This window comes from Andrena cerasifolii, chromosome 6 (genome assembly GCF_050908995.1).
Source record: "Andrena cerasifolii isolate SP2316 chromosome 6, iyAndCera1_principal, whole genome shotgun sequence".
NCBI lineage: Eukaryota > Metazoa > Arthropoda > Insecta > Hymenoptera > Andrenidae > Andrena > Andrena cerasifolii.
In genome coordinates this window covers 15,399,488-15,424,914 of record NC_135123.1, presented here as the reverse complement: position 1 = coordinate 15,424,914, position 25,427 = coordinate 15,399,488, and the positions used below count along the sequence as shown (strand labels likewise).

Sequence of the window (25,427 nt, the reverse complement as noted above, 5' to 3'; positions counted from 1 at the left end):
TGTAGTTACATATAGAAATATTACGCAAGACTGTGGAAAGATCTCAATGTTCTTTGATTTGTCGACTTTTAATTTTTTTTCAATATTGCTCTGTAGCAAAAGATCTCTTCTTAATGTTTCTTCATTTCAATTTTATCCATTACATTTTTTATTCAAATAATATTTAATAAAACATAAAGATACAGTTTCTGTTTATGCATATTGTAGTTCATAATCTTAATAAGAATTCTTGAATTTGTTGTACAACATACGTCTCCGTAATTGTAAGGTAATTACGCGTTACATAAGTATTATTTATTAAACGAAGAAACATTTTTCCGTGTGTACGTGTAAAATAATAATTAGGTTTCGGTTAAGTCTACTGTTTGAGAAAAGTGATACTTTATTTACAGAAGAATATCAGAAAGCAGATCCGCAACTTTGCATAATCCACTTGAATAAATAAATGCTATAAGCGTTGAAAATCATACGTTATATAATTTTTGGTCATTCTGATCCAAAGAATGATGTCCGTCTCAAGTTTTGCTTTCACCTTATGATTTATGATTCAGAATTTAAATTCTCGGCGCTAATCTAGATCTTGATTATCAAAGTCATTGGAAGTACTTTTTTATTAAAAGCTCGCACGCTGTATTAAATACAAGCACACATACGATGCACTGGCGTGAAAGTGATTGTACATATGTACGTACACACGCTACAGGCGCGGCGACGCGTCTGACATATCCATGGCGATACTACTTGCGAAACCAGTTGTACTACTTGTTAGTGCCTCGTGTGCACAGAAAATGATTAACGCTGTGTGTGCAGTAAAGCAGAACAAAGGCACAGAAATAAAGAATAATTAGAAAACAAGATCTGCAGGATACTTCTGCAATGTTAACTCCACCGCGAAGATTTATCATACTACACGAGCCGAGGCTCCCCTGAGTACCCAGACCATAAAAGCCAATGCGTTCAATTTTGGGTGCATTTCGGGTAATGGGTGTAGCCTACTCCAATCTCTTCACTAACACACCCGAAAATCTGTGTTTCGTACTTTTGGGGGTTAACTAGTGCTTGCGAGAGTTTAAAGCCTAGTGGCGTCGTCCTTAAATTACGTAAGGATTTTTTCAGCGGCGGGGTCTCGAATTTTTTACATTTTCTTACAAAAATGGAGTGGGAGGGAGTCAGATAGCGTCTTATATAATATTTTTTTAACCTAATTTTCAACACGAGTAGGTACCTAAAAAACGACGTTTCATCGCAAACGCAAAACCGAGTTAAATGCATTATATAAATCTTTAAAAGAATTTTAATAACGGAAAAAATACAATGTTAAAGATATTATGTAAGGAAGAGGGCAGGTGGGGGGAGGAGGTTGGAATATTTTCATATTCTGACGAATTTTTATATTCTTACGAATTTTTATATTCTTACGAATTTTCATATTCTTACGAATTTTTATATTCTTACGAATTATTATATTCTTACGAATTTTTATATTCTTACGAATTTTTATATTCTTACTAATTATTATATTCTTACGAATTTTTACATTCTTACGAATTTTCATATTTTTACGAATTTTTATACTCGGGAACGGAGGGGTAAGAAATCGCCAAAATTACCCTTACCCAATTTAAGGAAGGCCCCATTGTAGGGCAACTAGAAGAACCAAAAAAGTTGCATGACTCCGCGAGGCAGTCGAAGGATATCTTCTACTCTAGCCCCGATTCCCAGCACCCTTGCATCCCATTAGCTCTGGATCGGACTAAGTTAAATCTAGTTTATGTCTGTATCAGGTCTGAATTAAATATTTATAAGACTCGATAAATTGTATGCATGGAGAGTCCAGTAAATAAGAGTCCAGAAAGAAGGAGCCTCTAGTGATACCAATTTCGGACCCAACATGATCATCTCGAGTCAGACTCGTGGAATTAAATTGTGCCAAACATGAACATTCAGCTCATGAACGCGAAACAGGAACACGAATCACTGTTTACATAGTTCTCGATTAAAGCGCACTTGACATCCACAACACTTCATTCCGGCGCATCAACTTGGCCCGGATTTTTTCCTGCTAATTTTTAGGGCGAGGGATTGAAGGAGGTGGTTGGGGAGGTGAAACGAAGAAGAGAGTGTTCTATAAACATCGTGTCAAAAACCAATACCGAATGGGTTATAAATCCTCAAAGAAGCGACCAGAGATGTAAGCGCGTGGAACCCCAGGTCACGATCCGAACTGATAGATTGATCCGAATCGACGGATAGGTAGTTCCTTCGTTCCTCCGGACCCCATTTGTATGGGGAGCTGGATGATTGCAGGGCAGCGACACCGTCCATAAATATATCGTCCAAACGTGAACCTGTTCCGTAAGAATGCAACGCGTGGTGGACAATGCGACCCGCGGGCAGGTTTATATAGTTGCGCGGCGCGTATGGTCGAAGGTCGAGCCGCGCTCCGTGTGTTAAACATACGCGCGGCGTTCCTTGCGCAAACCCGCGGCGGAGGAACGGTGCCGGGCGCCGTAACGGCAGCTTGCGTAACGCGGTGAACGACGATGAACGACGATGAACCCGATGCTCGCGGATGAACGTGACGGGTGATCGATCCTGCCCCGTCTGCGACATTGATCGACGTTATTCGCGGCGCTTTTACTTATTACGCCTACGCACGGTCACGTAGGTCGCGCGACGTAATCGATTGGCGTCGGGGGACTGGGGGGGCCTATAGAGATCACGAGGACACTGGCCCCATCGTAGAGACAGTCCTACGTAATCCAGAAAGAAACGGCACAATCCACTCGCATGTACCTTCTTGAATAATAAATCTTTATTTTTCTCTCTACACGATTAATCACTGCGTGGTAGGCAGGTACCTTGTCTTTACGTCTTTGTGGCAAACGAGATGTAGCGTGGTTCGTTTTGTCGGAGCATTGCCAATTAATCGTTACGATTTTTTTACATGTTTGTTCTTTCCTTCACGGAAACGTCATATAGGTGTTGCGTTAATGATTAAATTATGGGAAAGTGACGGTGCGAGTTCTTGGGATCATGAATCTACGGACTGAGATAGGGAGCAATTATGCGGCTGTTAAAAAATGCCACAATATCGAAATCACTGATCGCTTAATTGGCCGTAAGGAATCTTCAATGATGTCTCATACTGTGTATGTTTATTGCATTATTTCTGCGTTAATGAAGTGTACAGATAAACTACTTTGAATTGTGACGTTTTCCTAGCATTACTGCAAGAGTTTACCTAGAGTTCAAGTAGTCGTGTATTGTCGACAATAAGTAAACATTGAAGTTGTGAATGAGATGGGGTGAGAAACAGAAGCAGGTTTTATATGACCAAGCTCGACAGGAGTCTAAGCACCCATCCTCGTATAGATCCTCCGCGTCAAACTAATCGACTGAACCTAGTTTAGAATGAGGATGACCGCTAATGATGTCTCTGGCCGTCCCTAATTTATGGGTCCACTATTTCTCTACCTCCAAGGACACGTCTAAGAACAGTAGATTGCAAAGACATAGTGATATAAAAACAACAGGCAGCGAAGTTAACAGGAACCTTAAGTGTCATCCTTCAATTTAAGAAACCAGAAAAGTATTGAGTATACTTTTTGGTATCTGAAAGTGCAGCCTTGCAACGAATGATGACAATATTTGACGACTTACACCCCCAAGGCTTTAAACACCACTCGAAAGGGTCTCAGGTTAATCGCTGCATCCCTGCAAGCGCGGCTATACAAACATTTCAGGCGCTTGAGTGTAACAGTAACTTTACATAATTCAACGCAAGCACACGTTTATTCCAATCTTATTGACAATACCGATATCGATTAGGCGGGAATGTGATAACAATATTCGTTAAAAAATACTTCACAGGAGCGCGGTGGCGGGTGCATAGGTGAGTCCATTGAGAGGTGTCGCGTAAGCCAAAGGTGAGGAATAGGCGGCCGTGTATGCATAGGCGTTGGGATAAGTAGTAACAGCTTTAGCCGCAGGCAGTCCGACCAATCGTTGAGCTTTCACCCCCACTTGCACCGGAGTAGCGGCAGCTCTGACCGGTGCGATTTGTTGCTGCAGCTGCGGCTGTTGCCGCTGCACCTGCTGCCGTTGCAGCTGCAGCTGTTGCTGCTCTGCCTCGATCTCCTCCTGGCTCAGCTGCGCCCTCTCCTGTTTCCGCTGCTGTATCTGTTGCTGGAACTGCTGCCTGGATTGCTGTTGAAGCCGTTGCAGCTGCTGTTGCTGCTGTTCTTGCTGTTGCCTCTCGAGCTCCTTCAGCTGCTGCAGCTGTCGTTCTTGCTGCTGCCGAAGTTGCTCCTCCCGAGCGTTCGGCGCGGCTGCGACGATGGGGCCCGACCTGGCTTCGACGACCTCGACGTCGGAGTCCGGGCCACTGGCGGGAATGGCTGGCACCGGCGCAGCTGCTGCGGGCAGGACAGGCGCAGCCGCCACGGAGGGCGCGATGGCAGGTGCGTAAGGCAACAGTGGCGCTGCGATCGCAGCCACCGCGGTGGCTGGCTCGCGGCTCACCACCGCGTTGAATCCGTTTATGGGGTCGGCCGTGTACTGGACGATGCGTCTAGTACCGTCTGCCTCGATCAGGCTGTAACTACCCTGCACGATGTCGCCGTTCCTCGTCTCGTATTGGGCCTTAGAGTCGCCGGTCACCGGGTCCTGGACGTCGTAAGCGAAACTGTACTGAGGAGCCGCGTCCAGCTCCTCGAGCCTCGCCGCTGGCACGGACACCGCTGGTACCACCGCAGGCACCACCGCCCCCTTCGAGAGCACCGCCAAGCTTACGAGTACGACGAGCTGGAATTTCAAACGACCAGGTCAGTATTAGCCTAAGTAACCACCCTAGCAGCATTTGTTGTTGGCATTTTGATGGCCAACTAATTCCTAAGTTGGGGATACTGTGGGTCAACTAGAAATGCTACTAGGGGAGTAAAGAATTGCAGGCGCTTGCAGGAGCTTATTCATCTGTCGCGGATGGGAATACAGATAACCTTTGGACTCCCTTTCACTGCACTTTTGATGCAGTCGACATCGCCCGGACTAGGGGTACCTCTACTTAACGAGATGCGCATGGATCCCCGGTCCCAAGAAGGGATGCTCGGTAATAGAACGAAGGTGCTGGTCGGCACGGAGGTTGGTGTGCCTTGGACGAAGCTTTCCTTACCTTTCCAGCCATGTTGATTTGCGAGAGGATCGCCAGAAGACTGATGCCTCGGGGTAAGATCGGTCGCACTTTTATACAGGTGATGACCGTCGGCGTTTTCGTGTCATCCGCCAACAATAACCGAGCTATTCCTTGCACCCAAACTTGCCTCGTGCCACCCGTGTTACACACACACACACACACAGATGCCCCCCACTTTGATCTCTCCTTCTTTCGTTCTGTCTGACTATTCCTCTTTCCTTTGCCATCCGATGACCCCCTCATAAATGTTGCGATGTACATGCGACACAGTGGATGAGTATGCACGCTTATGTTTCTTCATATCGTCGCGCTTCTACACGCGACTTGTATGCCAATATATCGAAGATACGGAGCCGCTCGAGGCCGTACGACGAAACCGCGAGGCACCACCACGCGCGGTCAACTCTGGGCCAATCCTCCCCCTTGATCTGTAGTCCACGTTCGCCAAAAGTTTGCCTTCTTGTTGCGCGATCATTATCGATTAACATTTACGTCACGCTACGATGTTTTAATTGAGCGGCGATAGCCTGTTAGCCTGCGCATACTATGCACGCACGCTTTTGGTAGGTATACTACATTCTGGATGATTTTACTTAGATGAGGTTTTCAAATGGAGGGGGTTTACTAGTAGGTCTGAAGAATTCTGAGTGATAATGGTTGGTAATTGCAGTACTTAGGATTAATATTCTCATCAATTCTTGGAGCTGGCAGTAAAATCGAGACATTGAGAGCTAAAACTCATATTGAAAAACAAATAATTTTTCCTATTTTATATGATTAATTCAGCCTATTGGAATATATTATTGCTACTAACTTAATTCCGCAAAAAATGTGGGTTAGTCCGTTTCTGCGCTAAATGCCTCAATTATGCATATATATATATTCATGTGATGGGGATGGTGTATGCTTGTGGAAGCTGAGATTGTCAGAAATGACTTTGCTTTCTGTATTGGTCAGTCACAGTGGAACCTTGATAATCTGAGCTCAGCTGGATCGACGAAGGCTTCGACTATTAAGAACCCAGATCAATTGAATTAAAACGCATCAATTACATTTTCGTTACATTCTTCATTACTGTGGTATTTCGCCATAAACAACCAACTACAAACTACTGTTAGACGCATAGAAGCTTCATTTACCTTACAACCGTTCACTATTACTCATTTCACCATTATCCAATCTTTCTAATACTTTATATTCTGACTTTAAAAATGTTGAGTGGTGAATTCTTTTATTCTCTATAATAATCGAAACGAAGCAATATCAGAGTTACTGAGGACTTACTACGGCAAATCTAAATAGCTTCTCAATGTGCTAGAAATATAAAGATTTGTATATGCTAAATTGAAACACGATCCGTTGCAATTCAGATCACCAGGACCCCGCCGTAATGAGGTACAGTTTTGTCACTCTGAACTGAAGAAATGAAAAAGTATGGTCCTTTAAGTAGTTTCGTTATCTGTTAACTGTTATTGATTTTCTTTCATTACTTTTGACTATTTTTACTATTCATATGTACCTACGTCATATTTATGTATGTTAAATACGAATTATTATTATTATTATTATTATTATTATTATTATTATTATTATTATTATTATTATTATTATTATATTGGAATTGATACAGAAACCAATACCAAAACTGCGACTAGGATCGATGCAATCACTAGGTATATAGTTTCATTCTTTTTATAATTGCTAACCAATATAATGAGATTTTTTTACACTGAGTAATTAAAACGGAGATTACAAAGCTATATCATTTATCGATGATAAACGATCACATCATATTTGCGTCAATTGGGTTTAGTTTAAGCGCGACAGGATGGCCCCTGAAATTCCAGTGAAAATGAATTCTAAGTGTGCGCACAATTTGTATGCCGACACGTCAAAGAGAGTCATCCGAGGTTAGTCAACGAAATTACGAAAGGGAGTGGATTCTATGTATACGGCCATTGTGTCCTTTCTTTCCTTTCCCAACCTCTATATTTTCACGCCATCGACACATCGTGAATTTCAAGAGCAACGCTCCTCGTCGAATCGAAATGTACCAACACGCACTTTTTCGGTTTCTAAAAGCTTCATCGACGATGCGTAAAATTAACATCGATTGATAATCCCGTAAAATATTGTGACGTTTTATATGTACTTCTAATAAAAATCATCAAATCAATTAGAAAGGAAGAAGTCATTTTTTATCCCATAATTCCAGTATCCTCTTTCTTAAGGTAAAATTTAAGAAACTAAATTAAATAAACTTAATTTCTACTAAATAATTTTAATAATTTCTCTGTGTAAGTCGATGGTTATTCTACGTATACCTAATACGGTGCACTCTCTTTCGTAATCACAATGCTGGTCGTTGTCTGTCGATGATTTGTTCTTTATTATTAAAACGTTGCTTATTGTGAATAGACGATAAATTGCAGTCGTTGTATTAAATTTTCATTATAAGTTCGTTATATATTTTATGCAATTGTATTTGAATAACATTTTCCCAACATTGACCTCGAAGTATGATGTCAGGTGCATGATTCTGAATAACTTTTTCCTATACTTGTTGCTGACGCTTGATTTTAGTTTTCGAGATATTCGCAAAAGGCTTTAGTTGAAATTATTGTTATGTTAGGTGTAGGTACACGTCATTCTGGCGAAAAAAATTGCCCGGAAATGGCTGGTCATGGGGATTTGAACCAGCAACTCGTGGCTCGAGAATATGTTTCTGAAACATATTTTTTTATCTTAAATCTCTCAAAAGTTTGGCAAACAGTTTTTTGCGAATATCTCGAAAATTAAAGCCGAACGGTGGTTACCTATATATGTATGGTTAAAAATTGTTCAGAATGTTAAACTTCACATATACTTCAAGGTCATAAAAATCGGTGTGTGGTATGCTTTTGTAAATAATTACATTTCCATTCATGTATTTACAAGGGAGCATCTTTTCAATTTTTGGAAGAGTGTTACTTATGCATTATGTGTAAATGCATTGTACACGTTTGCAGATTGAGGATATAATACATTCCAACTGAATAGTTATTTTATACTGACAAGGGAACATATCGAAGTGACAATCGAAGGGGTGAAATATGTTTGGTCGAATATCTTGGAAACTACTAGAGCTAGGAGGAAGGTGTAAACGGTAAAACGATGTATTTTCTAATAAGGGATGCTGCCGTGCAAACAGATTCCAAAAAATTCCGTTTGTTTAAATAATACATTGAAAAAATAGCATTTTTTGTTAATTTCTTACTCAAATATTAATCCATTTTTCTGTACATTTGTACGCGAAGAGTATATATCCTAGTAGAAAATGTGGATCAAATAGAATTTTTATTTTTGTATTATAATGGCGCGGCCGGCGCTTGACCCAGTATCTCTGAAAAGAGCTAATCTTACTGTGGGTCTCTTGAATTTCTTATAGTAGCTAAAAATCACAAACCTCTTTACAGGATCGTCGGTAGATGGCGATAAACGTCTTATAACTACGAGTGGGCTAAACGCCGGTCACGCTATAAGCCTCCTATACCCCTTGCAGTGGAGGGTGGGGGCGTAAAGATAAGTAAATGGCAAAAAAAAAAATTAGAATTGGTACTTTATAGTACCAATTTTAAAGATAATTTCAAAGGTAAATGTCACTCGAAACGGAGCATTGTACAGCTTTTGCAATAACATACCGAATCTCCTTTAAAAATTTTTGGTGTCAGCACAGATAAGTTTCCATTGCACCGATACTTGTAGATTGAAAGTAGTAGTCATCACATTTTAACAATTTTTCCTGCACACTTTTTATTACCTACAGTATTCTGAAGCTATTGAGAATATAAGAGAGGGTGATGGGGTGAGAATATTTCTTCAAAATTGTGGAAATCACGTTTTTCATTGCCAGTATGATTCTACATATAAAATTGAGTCTATTACTTGCGGACTTTCGTCCAAAACAGTTTTAAATTCGACAAATAGTTTGGGATCAATCTAGTTACAGAAAGACTATCCTCTGTAAGCGAGTTTTGAGGGGACATTTCACCCCCTGCTACCGCGTACTACTGCATGCTACTTCGAATAAAAGACTTCGCTCTCGACACACCTCATTGTTAGCAGCAACATTAAAAATTAATGTAAGACGTAAAACCGTGTATTTGTATTAAATACTTTCTATTTTAAATTAATAATAATATACATATACGAAGAGGGAAGTTTGGGGAAAGGGTAAACTTATAGGTAAGTATGTTTTATAAGAGACTTTAATATATAAATTGTGATATGTACATTATGATATGACTAGTTGCGCAGAAAATGATACAGTATAAAAAAAATCAAATGCGCCCCCTCCTGATTAATCAATGAATATCATCAATTTCACTCAGATTTGGATACTATGTAACATTAATTACAAACTATATAAGTAATAATTACGAAAATCTTCTATTCTCCTTCTTTCGCGATGCTGAGTGCAATACTCTCCACCACACTCACATCGATTCATTGCTTTTCCAATAGTCCATCGACGATACGAACCATATATGATACAATAAATGGTAATCAATGGGAAAAGAGATTTCTGTTAAAAAAAACATCGGAACAGATGCATCATCCAAAGAGTCGTATTCTTAAATCGCTATCAGGCCAGCAACAGAACGTCGCAAATATAAATTAAGGAGCGATATAAATGAACCCCCTCAGAATCCAAGCTGCTCGACTCCACTTGCTGCAAATTTCTCAAATCTTAGTACTTAATTACTTCACCCTCGTTTAGCGGCGCCCGGGTGGTTTTTAACTAATAATTTAAGTAATATAAAAAATCTCAGAAACTAAAGGAATGAATTGCTCTATTAACAGTAACGTCGTATTAAAAAAATAGCGGGGCAGCTACCACGGGTCCAAAGAGACCCGGGGCTAATCATCACGTAACAAGTGCTTAAACTTCTCAATCTTCTCTGGTTCGTATTAAATGGAATTTATCCGTTTGGTTTCTCAGGGATTCAAATGTGAGCGATGATCTTCGAAAACAGCTCCAGGCTCTCGTTCTTAAGGGTGGAAAGCTACGGGGGCGACCTTGTAGGCCGGTTTCACGACAACCACTGGTTCTCTGTGGACGACAGCGTTAAATCCGTTCACAGGGTCCGCGGTGTACTCGACGGTCCTCCTCGTACCGTCGGCTTCGATGAAGCTGTAACTACCGCTGACTACGTCGCCGTTCCTGCTCTCGTGCTGGCTCTTCGTGTCCCCGGTCAGGCTGTCCTGCACGTCGTAGGCGTACGTGTATTGCGGATGGGGATCGTAATTGAACTCTGGGTGGACCGGCACTACGGGCCCGAGCTTAGCCACTGGCAAAGTTGGTACAGGGATCGCAGCAGCATTCAAGCTTGCGAACGCTACGATCGCCAGCAGGATCGTTACACTCTGCAACGTTACGAAATACAGATCGTTAGTTAATAATTATAATTATTATAAGGTGATTTTGGAAGTTTGGTCTAGTTTGGGGGTAGCTTGCTTGTAGATATGTATCTCCTCAAGTGTTTTTTCCAATATCTTAAGTTCAGTGATCTTGTTATTGTTACTGGTTATTGGATGGGCTAGAATATCCGTCGATTTGAAATGAAGGAGCAAAATAAATAATGGAAATGATGAGAATAATTAGTAGCAACGTATTAATAATAGGAAGGAACCAAAAAGATACGAGGAAGTTTATATGATTACCTGAAGAAATTATCTCAGTACAATTGTACAGGTAGATAAAATGGCGAGTGTAATTGGTTTATATGAAAAAGATTAAATATGGTTCTATTTAAAAAATAGTCTTCGTTGCGTTGTAAAAAATTAGAGGGAAGTGGGGCTTCTTAATTAATTAAAAAAACTAATTTTAGTTCCCAGAGTGACACCGCGTAGCCGGAACCGCTTTGTCTGATCATAGAGGTGACAGAACTACTTATTTTACGATGAGTTTCCTTGGCGAGCATATCGTACAGCAGCAGTAACATAAACTGTATGACGCTGTTCTGCTAATTGTATACTACGCTGTACTATTTTCTAATGCGTATTATATGTATTATTCTGCATAAAAGGCAGCTCGAAGTCACCTTACTAAAAGAAACCTCGACACCCCTGGCATAAGCTATCTATTCCCCCCTCGAAAACGGACAATTTCGAAGTTACAATTTTTGTATAATATTGTGGCTTTTGATATCGCATAAAGTACCTCGATGATCGATGAAAAATACCTCGAGTACGCCTCAGTAGGCAAAAATATAATGTATGCTTTTGAATTTCGATATGGAAGTACAGAAAATTTCCAAAATAAGTTCAAATATATCTACTTAGCAGGTAATAAGTCCGAAGGAATTTGTAAATTAAATATTTTCCAATTAAAATTACGCCCTAGTGGTTTGTGCATTTTCCATAGCGAACCAGAAACCTTGTCCCGTTAATGAAAAGTACCAGAATTTAACGCGTTATCGGATGCCTTCTTCTCACCTTGACGACCATCTTGATTGTGCCTAAGGTAATCCTATTGTTGAACGAAAGTCAAGGAGGGAACTGACTCTTTGCTTCCCAGTGACAAACGTATTTATAGGGAGCACAGGGTGGTCGTTCGGTGTACGTGCGCCGATGCTCGGCAGCCCCCGATGCATCGCAAACAGCTTCGACGGTACGTGACACGTTTCTGCCGCCACGGCAAAAGTTTTGCTCTTGTTCTTAACTCTCCAACGCACAACTATAAAAACAACAATTTTTCAGCATTTCAACGTGCCGTTTGTTTAATTACATACAGTGGGTTTCAAATTGAAAGGTGCCTTTTATCTCTCGAGCTAAATGCCAAAATCGACCGGAAAATCGTACATATATACTTTACTACTTAGGGGTCATCCTTAAATTACGTAAGGCTTTTTTTTGGGGGGGGGGGGCGCGAATTTCTTACGTTTTCTTACATGGAGGGGGGGAGAGGGGAGTCAGCTAGCGTCTTACGTAATATTTTTTAAACTAATTTTCAATAAATACAAATTCTATCATTAATGTTCCGGAAAAGTAGTTTTAGTTTAAATTTCCCGATACCGAGTTCAATGAATTATATAAACCTTTAAAAGAATTTTAATAACTGAAAAAATTAAGCGTAAAAAATATTACGCAAGGAGGGGGTTGGAATACCAAATCTTACGAATGCTTATACTGGGGGAGGGAGGGGGTAAAAATTCGCCAAAATTACCCTTACGTAATTTAAGGACGGCCCCTTACTGTATATACGTTATATGTTATAAAAATAATATAAAAATTAAAATTTAAATTTAAATTCCAAGTTCCTCGATGTAAATATTTTCAAATAGTATTGTGGAGCTACGGCGCTCGAAAGTTTGAATACACCAATTAGTGAGAAAGTATACTTAAATTTTATATTTATAAATATTATTATTACCACTTTCATTTTGGATAATTTTTTTTTATTAATAATATGTTGATAGTAGTCCTGTTACCATGTCTCCATATGGAAGTGTTACGAACTATTTCAAGTTTGTTTAAAACTAGCGTCATTTATTCTGAAGTGTACTTTTTATCGATCGAAATTTATCCTATTACTTTATGTGACCTTTTTATAAATCCCAGTGTGATCAAGTCATTCATAATGGGAAACAAGTACTTACAACGTCATAGAATGCTATTATACCTACAGGCAGAAGTAAATTAAAGGCTTTTCTGATACAAAAATCTATACTTATTATTCCAATGCAGAATGCAAATTATTGTAAGTATACCCAAACTCCTGAGTGGTAGCATACATCCATAGATATATCACAGGACTAACAGGGACTTCCTGTTGCATTGTACGCCATTAATATAAGAAGTACATCCTTGTTTAAAATATAACATACAACTGAAGTAACTACAAAATTGCCAAAAATTATTTATATTATTGTATCTTCGTTTTTCTTTATAATAAAGCAGTAACTGGTACAAAAAAGCCTCTAAACTGTAAAGCTACAATTTTCTAAGCACTATTGTGAACAGTGCACATGTTAAAACAAACAACATCAAACACAGCCTAATTATAGTTGCAAAATAAAATATTTTTTTAAATATTAAATTCATAATATAAAAACTAGAGGCAGCTGAACAATTTGCGACCCAGCTCCACTTAAAATACATCGATCTTCCCTTAGAATATAAATCTAACAGGAACTGCTGTATTACATAAAATTCATGTACGTGAGGGTACTACCAACGAGGCAAAAACCTTCTGAGTTAATAGCTATGTATTTTGTTCCCTACACCTGTCTACATATTTCACACAAATAGGCATGTTCTTTAAGGGCCTCATAATGATGTTGGGCCTAGGGCCTCCAAAAGTATAAATGCAGCCCTGATAGTGCATAAATATTTTCTACGTAAATTTCGAATGCATCCATTTGTCGTCATATAGTAGGAATACGTACGAGGCTCTGGAAGTCTTCGTACAACATCCCAAACCGCAGTTGAATAAATAACATAGATCGTGTAGGTTCAGTGCTTATGTGCAGTCAACGAATAACGGACATCATATTTCCGCTTTGCGAAGAGCACGTGGAAAAAGAATGAGCATCTGTAAAATGTGGAATGATCAGATCGGTCAATAATTCTTCCAGCTTAGCACTGTTGTGCTTTCACCGTTGCGTAATTCTGAATGGTTTTAGCTCCAGTTGCAAGTGTAACATTTCCGTCATGCGAGTACGGGGCGCGAAGAATACTGAACAGCTCCGACGTTCCAGTTTCGAATGCTCGAATTTCGCTTTCAAATTTCGACTCCTGCCTTCGGCTTTTCTTTTGCTCCTGAATGAAACGTATTTTAGTATGAATTTGTAACATATAGGATGTTAAGAAAAATGTCGGTCATTGCCTTCACAATCAGTTCTATATACATATAATCAATTAATCAGTGCTATGGGCGCATATATGCGTTTGTTCAGTGCAGGCGGGGAACGCGCATGGGCGTTTAGCGGCTATGCTTAAGAGATGTGACGAGAGGAACTCCGCACGCGACGAACGTTGAGCTTTGAAATGGTCACCCAAAGAATTAATAGTACTTTTAATTCCTTAGGTATCTTTAAGTGTCTACGGTTTAGCCGATTGCGAAAAATATATTTGTCGAAGAGAATAAATATTTTATTATAATACAGATATTATAACAAATTAATTATTTTCAACGGTACAATTGTAACGTTTTAATTCAGTCATTTTTATTTGAAATGTATAAGAAGTATAATTGTAACAGTAATAAAGCAAGTAAATTAAATTTTATATATTAATTACTGTTAATTATAAGTTGTATTAATATAGGTATGTGTTATCCAAAGCTCTAAGAGTCTAAGGCAACGTAAATATTCGTTATCTCTTGCTTTTTTAACCCATTTTGTAATTAAAGTTTTAAAAAACGAAATTTAAAAAATTCACTTTTTTAGAAGATATAAACTTAATAAAGACTAGTTTATTAAAATAAGCGATTTATTCTCAATAGCCAGGAAGGAGCAACTGCCCCTTTTGCCCTCCCCTCCAGACGCTCATGTTACGCAATCTCAGTTCTTCTGTTGAGTACAGATATCAGCTTAAATAAGCACCGGAGGGTGCAAGTGCTGATTTGTACCAACACTTCGGGCAATATGTGGCTCGGAAGGTACACTAATGGAGCAATAAAGCTAAAATCTGAAAAAGACAGTTGAAAGTAGAGATTCCATACTTTCAAACGATATTTTGAAGATATCGATACGACCATTTTTGCCGGAGTTGTGACCATTTGTTACGTCCAGGCTTTGGATTTATGACCTCAATTTTCTTTATATATTATTAGCTTTATTTTTATTCAGTCCATGGAAGAGTTACCTATAAACTAAGTACACAGAAAAATGTTTCCCTTTTCGATCTACATTAAAACCTGTATGACACGTAAATAAAATTACGTGTAATAAAATTAAGCAAATTTATAAAATAGTTTTCAAATAAATTCGTATAAGAATTCATGCATAGCAATTGACGTTAATAGATCGGATTCTGTAATGTCATTTGTTAGCTGATAAAGCGAATTTCATTTACAGGAAACGATTAAAAATCACAATTTCACTATTTATAACATTTACATCATTTAGCTTAGTATAATATTATAGAGTAAAAAGTCCATTTAAATTTATATCCTACTTGATAACAACTAGCGAAGTGAACTGATAATTTTACGAAAATAATCTTCGTACACCACAAATATTTAATATAGTAATACTGTTATGGCCACGTAATCTTCTGTCTCTTCTTTAATGGAGCCTCCTGAAACATGCAAAAATTCTATTAATTATAATTAAATTAACATGCAAAACAGAACTACAGGATAGTCATAATATTCTTGTTTAAAGCACTATAATGCAAGGAAACATTTTGATTTTGTTGGTAATTTAAATTTAGGTATAATACATGTAAATTCTAAGCATACGTACATTGTGCTTATCATCGCTAACACGCTTGTTAGTACCATTGCACTGTTTCGCATTACTTGAGTTGTACAAACGTATTTTTTTAGGTGTATGTCTAAGTTCGTTTACAGGTGACTTTAGTAAACTCACAGAGGACTCAGATGTCCTTGTTTCACGCTCAGGATGTTTCGTATCTCTTATGCCATTCCTGCAAACATAATAATAATTTTTAAACATATACGCTTACGTTCCTTTAATAAATTTTATATATAATTCGCTTATTGGCATTTTTTAATTTACGTATAGGGTGAAGCATTTAAGAAAGGCTATTTAACAATCCCCCTTTATTTTTGGAGGTAGTAAACATTGTTTCTCACAGAAGTTGATCGATTACAAAGAATTTATTTTTTCTTCTATTCTTATCGCTGAATAAAGATACACAATTGTTTTCCACATATTCCTCAGTCGCGATAAAGCATTCTTTTCGAAACCAATAATACGATGAATAATCTTACAGCTTAGAAAATGTTTTCACTTACGAAGAACCAGAATTTTTGTGCGACTCGTTAACGGAATTTCTTTCTCCGTTACATTTCCTCGTATCTGAGCTTTCAGAGTGTTCGCGTCTTGGAGGCAATGGCATTGCAACCCGTTTATAAAGGTCTATTAATTCTAATCGAGATAAATTTTTATAAGTACTGGAGTCGAGGCAACTCTATAAACAGAACAAGAGGACACGTGAGAGTAGGAATAAAAAGAATTAACTCCTCGAGATTTAACAATAAGCTTACGAGAAGTGCATTGCCGTTTACTTACACACTCTAAGATTTCTCGAAGCTCAGTTTCCGACAGTGCCTCGGGGTGAGTTAATTGAAACATTCCTAGCGTTAACATTTCGTTCGATATTTAATTTAATAATTAAAAATATTGACAAGTGACCATTTAATTCAATGTATGTACGAATAAACTAATTATCATTTATCAGTAGATAAATTCGATCATTGCGATCGTTCGTGTGTGTTATCTTTTATTCTGTTATCATTATTATATGAATATGTGTTCGGACATATATTTAACTTCCTCATGTGTCATAATGCCTAAACAGGACATGAATCAGAATCACGTAAAATTATTGAAGGTTTCGAAAAATAACCTACAACCTACAATGATGGTCCACTTCCGTCAACACTGTTTACATTGTTTAAAAATGTACCTGTAATCTGTAACACTATATTTTAATGCATGAGCATAATTCCATGCATAGTGTTACCTTCTAATCGTGTAATTAAATTCAAATTCCGAAATGTGTATGACTTAATGGGGTACTATGAATTATCATGAAATTATATGTAGCTGTAACGACGCTTTATTTATTCATCTGTAAACTAAGCCTCAGGCCCTTTAAAGAAGCATGTAATTTATTATCAATCTATACTCATCAACAGTATTATTCATTTATTACTCTTGCAAGAGTATCAACAATTTGTTCGGTTTTGTGGAAAACCATTGGAAAACACAAACACTATCACCACGTAGCAGTGAAATTTACAAACTAAACTAGACGTGAAAACACGCCAGCTGCCAGTTTTACGTATTGGTAGAAATTTCTATTTGGCATTGGCGTATTTTCACGCACCATTCTTTCGTCTTTAAATCGGATTTTAGATTGCTAATAAATGAATGCATAATCGAGTTATTTCATTTCTGGTACAGTGATTTATAGGCTATACTTCCGAAAACCGGTCAAACCCGATTGGGCTGAAATTTTGCAAATAGCTTCATTTTGCATAAAAATAACGTTTGCGAGAAGGATTTTTGGCGACTCGAAAATTTTTTTTTTACCATTTCAATGTCATTCTCTATCTTACCGACAGAGCGGAGAATCGGATTCAACAGTTATTCAGTGCATTCTCCTTATTAATCTCCTAAAATCTATAAAACAGAGATCAACTTAGAAAGAGATATCAGCTTGATACTGGGTATTAGTATTGGTTTTGGGTTAGTTTGGGGCGGGGGGCGCGCGCCCGCTCGCGGGCGCGTAAAGCATGGTAGCGAACCGATGTGAGTTTACACGGGGCCAAGGGAGCATATACCCAAACCATTGAAGCGTCGTGGCGGGCTTTGCGGGCTCGTTTGAGTAGAGGCGGAATTAAGGATGACACCATGATTGATCACATCTGTGAATATTTATGGCGGTATGAAGTGAAGAAGTCAGGCAGAGACCCATTCGAAACATTATTGAACGATATTAAATATGTATATACAGGAGAATAATAAAGAGAATGTTTGAATAACTGTTGTATCCTATTCTCGACTCTGTCGGTAAGGTAGGGAACGGCATTGAAATGGTAAAAAAAAAATTCGAGTCGCCAAAAATCCTTCTCGCAAACGTTATTTTTATGCAAAATGAAGCTATTTGCAAAATTTCAGCCCAATCGGGTTTGACCGGTTTTCGGAAGTTTCGCCGATTTATATTTTCAGTTGAATTCTCTCTGCCAAAATCAATTATAGCTTTTCCCAAACTAATATATATATATTATATTTCCAGTATTGAACCTCAAGATATCGAACCTAGCCAGTTTCTCCCATGAAAGTTGCCGTAGTTACATTAATAATTAATTCGACAAAATGGGCGTTGAAGCATGCCAACGTCAGTTTGGAGAAAATGATTTTTAATGCCCATTTTAGTTCATAGCTTTCACCGCGACACGACATTTATTATCTGTAGTTAATGCAGGTTACATTAATAACGTCACAGACGAGGTATTCTATACTTCGTCTGTGCCTATACTTCGTCGATGGTGCAGCGACGAATATTTTCTTTACCCAATATGGTACAGTCACAGCACTTACACGCTGCGGCCATCTAGCGATGGTCTTGTAACACAACCACTGAAACAGTTGAATTTAAATCAGCTCCTAATTGAAATTTAACACCCGTAAGTAGAAACGAAGATTAATTGATAATATTCCTTTCATTACAGGAAATATATTACAACACTACATAAATTATGAATCGCGACAGAACATTTATTCGCAGCATTTATAAATACATACAGCGACATTATATTAACAAAGTAAATTACGTAGACATAAAGTGTTGAGTTACGAATGATACACAGATCGAAGATGTCGAATATACTTCTCGTTACATTAATTACATAATTCTTAATGTGTACACACAGCTATGACAACTCGAAATTGCTATATGCACGGAGATGGCACCTCGATTCCTGTTGACGCGACGCGTTGCAAAGAGCCGAAAGCTGTCGAGCGATATCAATTACAAAAAGTAATATTGATAAATGCGCAAAGTGGAGTCGCGTAAGCGCCGGAATGCCGCAGGTCGTAGGTGTACACATACACGCGATGTAGTGGATACGCTAAAAAATCATGATGAAGCCAAGCGCCTCTGCCGGCCAGCCGCGCAAACAACAATCCTTGCAGAAATAATTATCGGGATTTATGTTACTTGCAAATGTGAGAGGAATCATTAATGAGGGTATTCCGAGCGGCGACTATTAGGGTGATAAACGGGCCCTGTAGCGTTCCCGGTTAAACTTCGAGTGAGTGAAAATCGTGCTCGGTACGGGGTGAGTGTCCAAAACGTTCATTCCCCCCCGCCTTTAAAGGGGGGCGGTGGCTCGCATCAGTGTTTTTTATCGTTTCTTTAGACGTCTTCATCCCGCAAATAACAATGGCCGGAGGATTCGAATATGCATGGATTTTTAAACTGCCAAGCTTGCTACCCTGGCAATCTACATGCATTTTCCTGACCCTTTTTTATTACGTGTGTCAATTAGCATCGGTACGGCTACTGTACATCTTAATTTTCCTCATTTTTTTTTTTTTCAAATCATTCTCGTACGAATCAATTACACCGTTTTCGCGATACCGTAACTTCCGTCACGATGGAATAATACGGCCTCTGTGAAAATTGATCTGATGACAGTGTTACACCTAACTGTTTATAGATTTATTTCAATCTTGCTCTGTATCTGTGACACACTTCTTGATTTTCTTAACTGTGACCATTACAATGTCACTTGCTAGGAGCTTTTAAAGCGGACGGTGTTGTTTGCACAGAATGGACCTGGCGGAAACTATGAAGAACATCGTTGCCAAAGGTATGCAAACCGAGATGGGGCCACCAGGAGGAGGTTCCGGTTACCCTGCTACGCCGAGTAGCGCCGGCTATGTTACAGAGAAAATGTATATGTTATTGCAAGCCTATCTCCAGAATAAGGGTTGGAATCCAAGCATCGAACTTCTACAATGTTTTTCAGAATTCAAGGATGCGTCTATGATTCCAAGCGCCGCTTATCTGCAGTAAGAATGCACAGTTTTAAATTCATAAGGGGATTCTTATTCCTTTGTACTTCGACATAAGATTCGTTAGTTCGCGCTGGTTTTATTAAATATGTTATAATGTGCAAACAGAATGATGGCGTCGAGAATAGCTTTGGACTCCCAAGGGAGGCTAGTTCTTAGAGAGAATGGAAAAATAATATTGCCCTACGAACATTTCGCGAATGCTGTGATGTTAAAGCATATGAACGGCCCGCACGGTTTACATTTGGGCTTAGAGGGCACAGTTAGAGCTGTTATGGAATCGTACACTATCGGGCGAGAATGCTTTGGTATGGAAAAAGAATTTATAATAGAGGTGGTACAAAACTGTCCGAATCATGCTTGTCGTTACTATAAAAATCAATTGGAATTAACACAAAAAATGGGACATATGGCACCGACTTATATTCAAGACAATGAAACGACTGCTTCCCTTTTACGTAGTAGCTTTCCTCATAATACAGATTTCCAAGCAGTAAGCATAAACATGTTATTGATTTACGTAGACGTTTAGTTTGTCTATTGGCTCCTGAATGTCGATTGCAATGTACGCTCGTGTTGTAGAGTTTAAGCGGTGCTAATCCAAATACTCACATGGGAGGAGGATCATCGGCAGATTTGTCAGAAATGAGAGGCGCCGGGAACCAAATGAATCTCCAACGCCCTCCGAGCCGTCCATCGTTAAATATTCCACATCGGCCTGTGTCACAAGACAAAAAAGTAACCACTGGGAAACAACATTACGAATCTTTAGTACCTAATATACCAATGTCCGACCATAAATTAACAGATTTTTTAAGAACAAATTTGGATAATTTGGACAATCTCAATGGACTTGGTTTAGGGAATCTACAAGGAATAGGAAATGCAAATAAGGATTTGTTAGCTTTACATAATGGAGCTTGGCCGCTGGAGAACGAGAAAGGATCGCGGTCGGCTTCTAACTCGGAAGGTTACTAGCGCATTATAGAATTTCTATGTCATTGAATTACGCTGGCGTATATTAACGAGGATTTTATTACTGCGCAGGTGGCCAGGAGAAAATAGTAAGAGCTTTCGCGGAAGTTATGAAGAATATGGCAAGAATGAAAGCTTGCGTACGTCCTGCAATGTGCAAACCATACGGGAAACAATCGGAAGCGCTGCAGAAAAGTAATAAGATACATAATCCCTTTCTTTAGTATCATGTTTATATTGTGCGTGTATATATTATAAGTGAACGTTTTATAAATTAATTACATTCGACGGAACGCCGTGCTCGCGTGTGATGCTGTCGGAGACTATTTTTACAATCGGTTTAGCATCTCGCGCTTATCCTTTATTATGCAAAACATCGGGGAAGTCGATAAAATGTATATATTTTGTGCCTGTTGTTCTGTTACAGCGCTGGTTGATACGATACAGCTTGTGCAGTCGTTGAGAAGTTTCCTGCCGCCGCCGCATATTCCCGTCTCAAGCTGGAAAAATGAAGATAAACATCGATTAGATCATACGGGTACTCCTTATCTCCCATCATTGTAAGTATTTCTTATGGTTTACATTGTAAGTATACCCTCGTTACATGACTAGAGTTATCAAATAAAGAGTTATAATTTTTATGCAGAAAGACTGGAGGTTTAGAAGAGTTGTGCGAACAACGCAAGCTAGACTAAACAATGTCTTCGCTTTTTTAAGTGTCAGACCAGGTTTTGTCTTTGCGCTCTATGATGTTCTAGTCATGTGGTGTTTATGGGTTAGATGGGGTGTTTTGTATGTAAACAACCCGAAGGATTGCTCAAATGTTGTTGGCGTTTAGGACCTCGGAATACTAAGAGATAAAACGAGTCATGCGTGGACTGTGATAAACGTGGGTAGTGAAAAACAGAAAATTTATATATAGTCAATCGAAACTCACACCGTTACTTCAGATTCAGACTAGCCTTATTATTTCGTCGCTATGATTTTACCTCGAGTCTTTAGGATCTGCCTATGGGGCTTAGCAATAGCGGCCACGCGATTTCGGATTGCTGGCCGCGTTACAAATAATTTGCATATTGCATGTATTATAAAGCCGCATTTACGTTGTATTGTTATTTATTGATTTAATAACTCACCATTTGTGTTCCAATGATTACCTGATTACTGATGTATTATAAAGATTCTTTATACATTGTGTAAGTAAATCATACGTACGCGTTAAAAGTGAAGTATAAATAAAAAGGCTGACATCAGCCGGAGATACAAGTTTGAAATGTTTGGTAATTAATCATTATCGTGGATATTTTAAATATAAAAGTATAAGTAAGGAATCATAATTCTTGTTACCATTCGACCTCGCATTATTTAATTTTTAAATGTTTTCTCAATGTTTATTACATAATTACGGAGTATTGTTTTTGATTCCAACGACTGAACTCGTAATAAAGTTGTCTAGTTAAAGTAAATATTCAATTTATATATATATTTTTTCTTAAAAATTACATTAAACGAGTTATTGTTTATTTATAAGAATAGATCGAACATATATTGTTGTTACGTCTAGTATTATTCACTGACAAGTTGCACCTAAAAGGTGTTAGAACTTGCAATAATTTATAAGCTCCATGGGCAGTAAAATGCGGTGTGCACGTATAAATAAATGAAGAAAAAAAGGAAAAATCATTGGTCAATTCATAGATATTTTTCAAGGAATAAATTATTTCGTTACTATGTAAAAATGAGGAGAAGTTACATTATTAGAAAATTCGTGAAATGTGATTTGCACTGACGCTCAAAATTCTCTCTCTCTCTCTCTGTGCACTAATATTACTTAAAAACGATATTACCTCTGCAAACTGCAAAATAAAATCGCCTAATAAAGAATATTATGCGTTGTCTCGGCGAACACCTTTCGCCGGGATGCATTTTATTTTCGTTGTAGAAGTAAAGTCGTTTTAAACTTAATTGTTAAACGCATATCTACGATGGTGAAATGTTTCCTTCTTGCTCGATAATATCAAAGTATGGACTATACGTTTCTGAATATAAACAATAAATTTGTGTGTCAAGTGCGTGAGAAAACGGATGCATGCATGGATCTTATTTGTACGGAGGGTTCGATGAATGTGAAGTTTCGGCTATGAAATAGCAAAATTTTATATGGGCGTGTGCGAATGCGTGTACGTAAAGACGTACAATTATATCAAAATATCTTTCCATAGATGTGTCTGTTATAAACGTATATTTATTTACAAATGTCTGCAGCAAATGTGTCGACCGATTGTTAACAGGGCTCAGATTTTCATCACGTCTTAATTCATATCTGTGTATGTATCGCTATTAAAAGCAACATTTTTGTTTCTTCGTAGAGCACATTATATCCAACTACATCCACATCTTCGTTACACATAAAAGCGTTTTCTTTTTCATCTATAGGCGAGCATATTTTGAAAAGTGTCTATGTCGAATTTTCGGAGTATCTACATATATGGAATTAATGAAATCGAATACGGCAACAAGGTGATTTTACAGTCACTTCTTTTTAAAAATGAAGTCTATATATTTTTTTAAAAGCAAACAAGATGGATGGCATAATGTGACCGTGAAATTTTGTCGTTAGGTCCATGCGTATGGATTACTTTTCGTTCAACTTTAATAACTTAATCGAACCTTTTCAACTCTCACGTTTGTAGATTAAAATTGACCATTCTGTGTATGGATACTAAAAGTTGGCTGAACTTTGATAGGCACTGAGAATCCGATTAGTAAACGGTTCTCGTGCCTTTTGAAATCAGCTGGCGAGTCTGTACAGACGAGTTCGATGTATTTTAATGTATCCGAAGAAAATATTTAAACACCTCGTTTCTGCAATATCAAGAAACATATAAATAACACAAGAACGACGAAGAATAGTCACTGTACGAATAAAATAAGCATATTTGAAGAAAGGATCGATGCGTTAAAAAAAAGGCAATTATAATTTGTAATTGTGCGTGTATATATAAAAGTGTAAAGGTAACAAATCTAAATTAGAATGTTATCTTTGAACTTCTTTCATATCTCGACATATTTTAAAGTTGCGACTAGTGTTCTAGTTAGTTCTACAATTTGGGATATTAAAAGGGAGAATATTCCGACGTCGATACAAGCCAGTAAAAGGCGTAATGGATTTTAGGAGAATTTACATTCTAACTAAATCTCGGAGTATGTTGTTTGTTGAAATTATGAAGACTGAATTTGTTCTATTGTACCACGAGGCTAGACTACACTCGAATTTAGCAAGTAGAACACAGGTGGTCATTCTATTACGTTATCGTAAATTTTATAAACTGCTTGTAACTTGGTCCGAAAATCTCAGAAATTTGGGTCCTGTGCAGCACGCGTCTTTGTTAATTAATATACAGCGGTGGTCAAAAGGAAGTTTGAAATTCATATTTTTACGTATGCGCATGAATAATCACAGTACTACATTTATCACTGGTCTATCGTGGGAAATCCCTCCATCCTATAAAACATAGATCGGAACGTAGTTGTCTTCTTGTCAAAATGTCGTGTCTTTTCATTCACCTGTTCGACATTCTTTTGATCACCGATGTATTTTAAGATAAGGCTGCTACGATATCATCTAAGTAATTCGACTATTATCTGTTACACACCAAAATGTATTTACAAGAACTGAATGGACTTGTTTCTTCTCGTAGCTGTGTAAAACTAATACAAACGTATCGCCGTTTGCTTGCTATCGAGGCGTCGACACAACTAAGCATATCCATGACTAAGTCGCTACATACAGGGTGTTTCTCCTAACTTGATTACTTAAATATTCCCCTTGCTTTCGACGACGGAAAGAAAATTACTTTGAAAGGGCGAACATTCGATTAAGCGTTACATTAATCTTTTCAAAATCGCAAGGTCAATAAAGAATATTAGAAAATGGATGACAATCATTTTACGGAATATTTGAGCTAAAAAGCATTCATTTCAACGGAACGCTATGAAGAGTAGGATCTTGAGAATACCGTAATATCTGCCTCTCCTAAGCAGACGCAATTGCATCTGGTTGTTGCAAGTGGTAAAGTCAGGCGAAACACCCGGTGCATGCCAAATGAGAAAGAGGGAGCACGGAAACTAAGTCTGATAAAGGTACAAAAAGAAAGCGAATCTCGAGGGGAGTGAAGCGCCATGCATGCGAGGCGAGGTCGCGTCGCCGGCCGTTCAGAGTACGTTTCCGAGTTTTTACCGCCCCTCTCGCCATATTTATACCGTAAACCGTGTACAAGTTTTCCGCACCGACTTTGACAGTAAGAGATCGTTGTAAGATGCGCACCGTCGTCGTTCGTTCGTCCGCGAAAGGACAATTAAATGATATGGTACACCAACGCTACCGCTGTATCTGCACGTTAAGCTCTCGTTGTCGCTTGCCAGTATTGCTCTTCTGTATTCTCGCATAATTCTAATTCATGACAGCAATGATTAAAGTTTTTACAAGTGTGACTTGC

At 38.3% G+C, this 25,427-nt stretch overlaps 5 protein-coding genes across 7 annotated transcripts in view; 1 reads left to right on the top strand and 4 right to left on the bottom strand.

Moving 5' to 3' along the window:
* Positions 1-3,716: 3,716 nt before the first annotated feature.
* Cpr3 (cuticular protein 3) lies at positions 3,717-5,200 on the bottom strand. The gene is made up of 2 exons (XM_076815587.1): positions 5,174-5,200; positions 3,717-4,806 (listed from the first exon to the last, which is right to left on the bottom strand). Exons 1-2 carry the CDS (start codon positions 5,183-5,185, stop codon positions 3,868-3,870), a joined length of 951 nt encoding a protein of 316 aa, XP_076671702.1. The 5' UTR covers positions 5,186-5,200; the 3' UTR covers positions 3,717-3,867.
* A 4,336-nt stretch (positions 5,201-9,536) lies between these two features.
* Positions 9,537-11,943, bottom strand: Cpr4 (cuticular protein 4). Its single transcript, XM_076815588.1, has 2 exons — positions 11,672-11,943; positions 9,537-10,600 (listed from the first exon to the last, which is right to left on the bottom strand). Exons 1-2 carry the CDS (start codon positions 11,681-11,683, stop codon positions 10,226-10,228), a joined length of 387 nt encoding a protein of 128 aa, XP_076671703.1. The 5' UTR covers positions 11,684-11,943; the 3' UTR covers positions 9,537-10,225.
* A 3,319-nt stretch (positions 11,944-15,262) lies between these two features.
* LOC143370482 (uncharacterized) lies at positions 15,263-17,175 on the bottom strand. Of its 2 annotated transcripts, none has more exons than XM_076815663.1 (5): positions 16,786-17,175; positions 16,438-16,718; positions 16,161-16,336; positions 15,646-15,829; positions 15,263-15,478 (listed from the first exon to the last, which is right to left on the bottom strand). In XM_076815663.1, the coding sequence occupies exons 2-5, from the start codon at positions 16,513-16,515 to the stop codon at positions 15,437-15,439; spliced, it is 480 nt and encodes a 159-aa protein (XP_076671778.1). In that variant the 5' UTR covers positions 16,516-16,718; positions 16,786-17,175; the 3' UTR covers positions 15,263-15,436. The 2 variants fall into 2 exon arrangements, with proteins under 2 accessions (XP_076671778.1, XP_076671779.1); XM_076815664.1 differs by having other exon boundaries at positions 16,818-16,835.
* Positions 17,176-18,992: 1,817 nt separating this feature from the next.
* Positions 18,993-25,422, top strand: LOC143370435 (uncharacterized). The gene is made up of 7 exons (XM_076815565.1): positions 18,993-19,214; positions 19,708-19,950; positions 20,062-20,446; positions 20,536-20,923; positions 21,001-21,123; positions 21,356-21,488; positions 21,575-25,422. The coding sequence occupies exons 2-7, from the start codon at positions 19,709-19,711 to the stop codon at positions 21,621-21,623; spliced, it is 1,320 nt and encodes a 439-aa protein (XP_076671680.1). The 5' UTR covers positions 18,993-19,214; position 19,708; the 3' UTR covers positions 21,624-25,422.
* LOC143370437 (protein-L-histidine N-pros-methyltransferase) overlaps positions 21,143-25,427 on the bottom strand; it is a 41,058-nt gene continuing 36,773 nt past the window's right edge. For both annotated transcript variants that reach the window (XM_076815568.1, XM_076815567.1), the window contains one exon: positions 21,143-21,428. In XM_076815568.1, the coding sequence (XP_076671683.1) occupies positions 21,424-21,428 (5 nt within the window). In that variant the 3' untranslated portion in view covers positions 21,143-21,423. The remainder of the gene's footprint in view (positions 21,429-25,427) is intronic.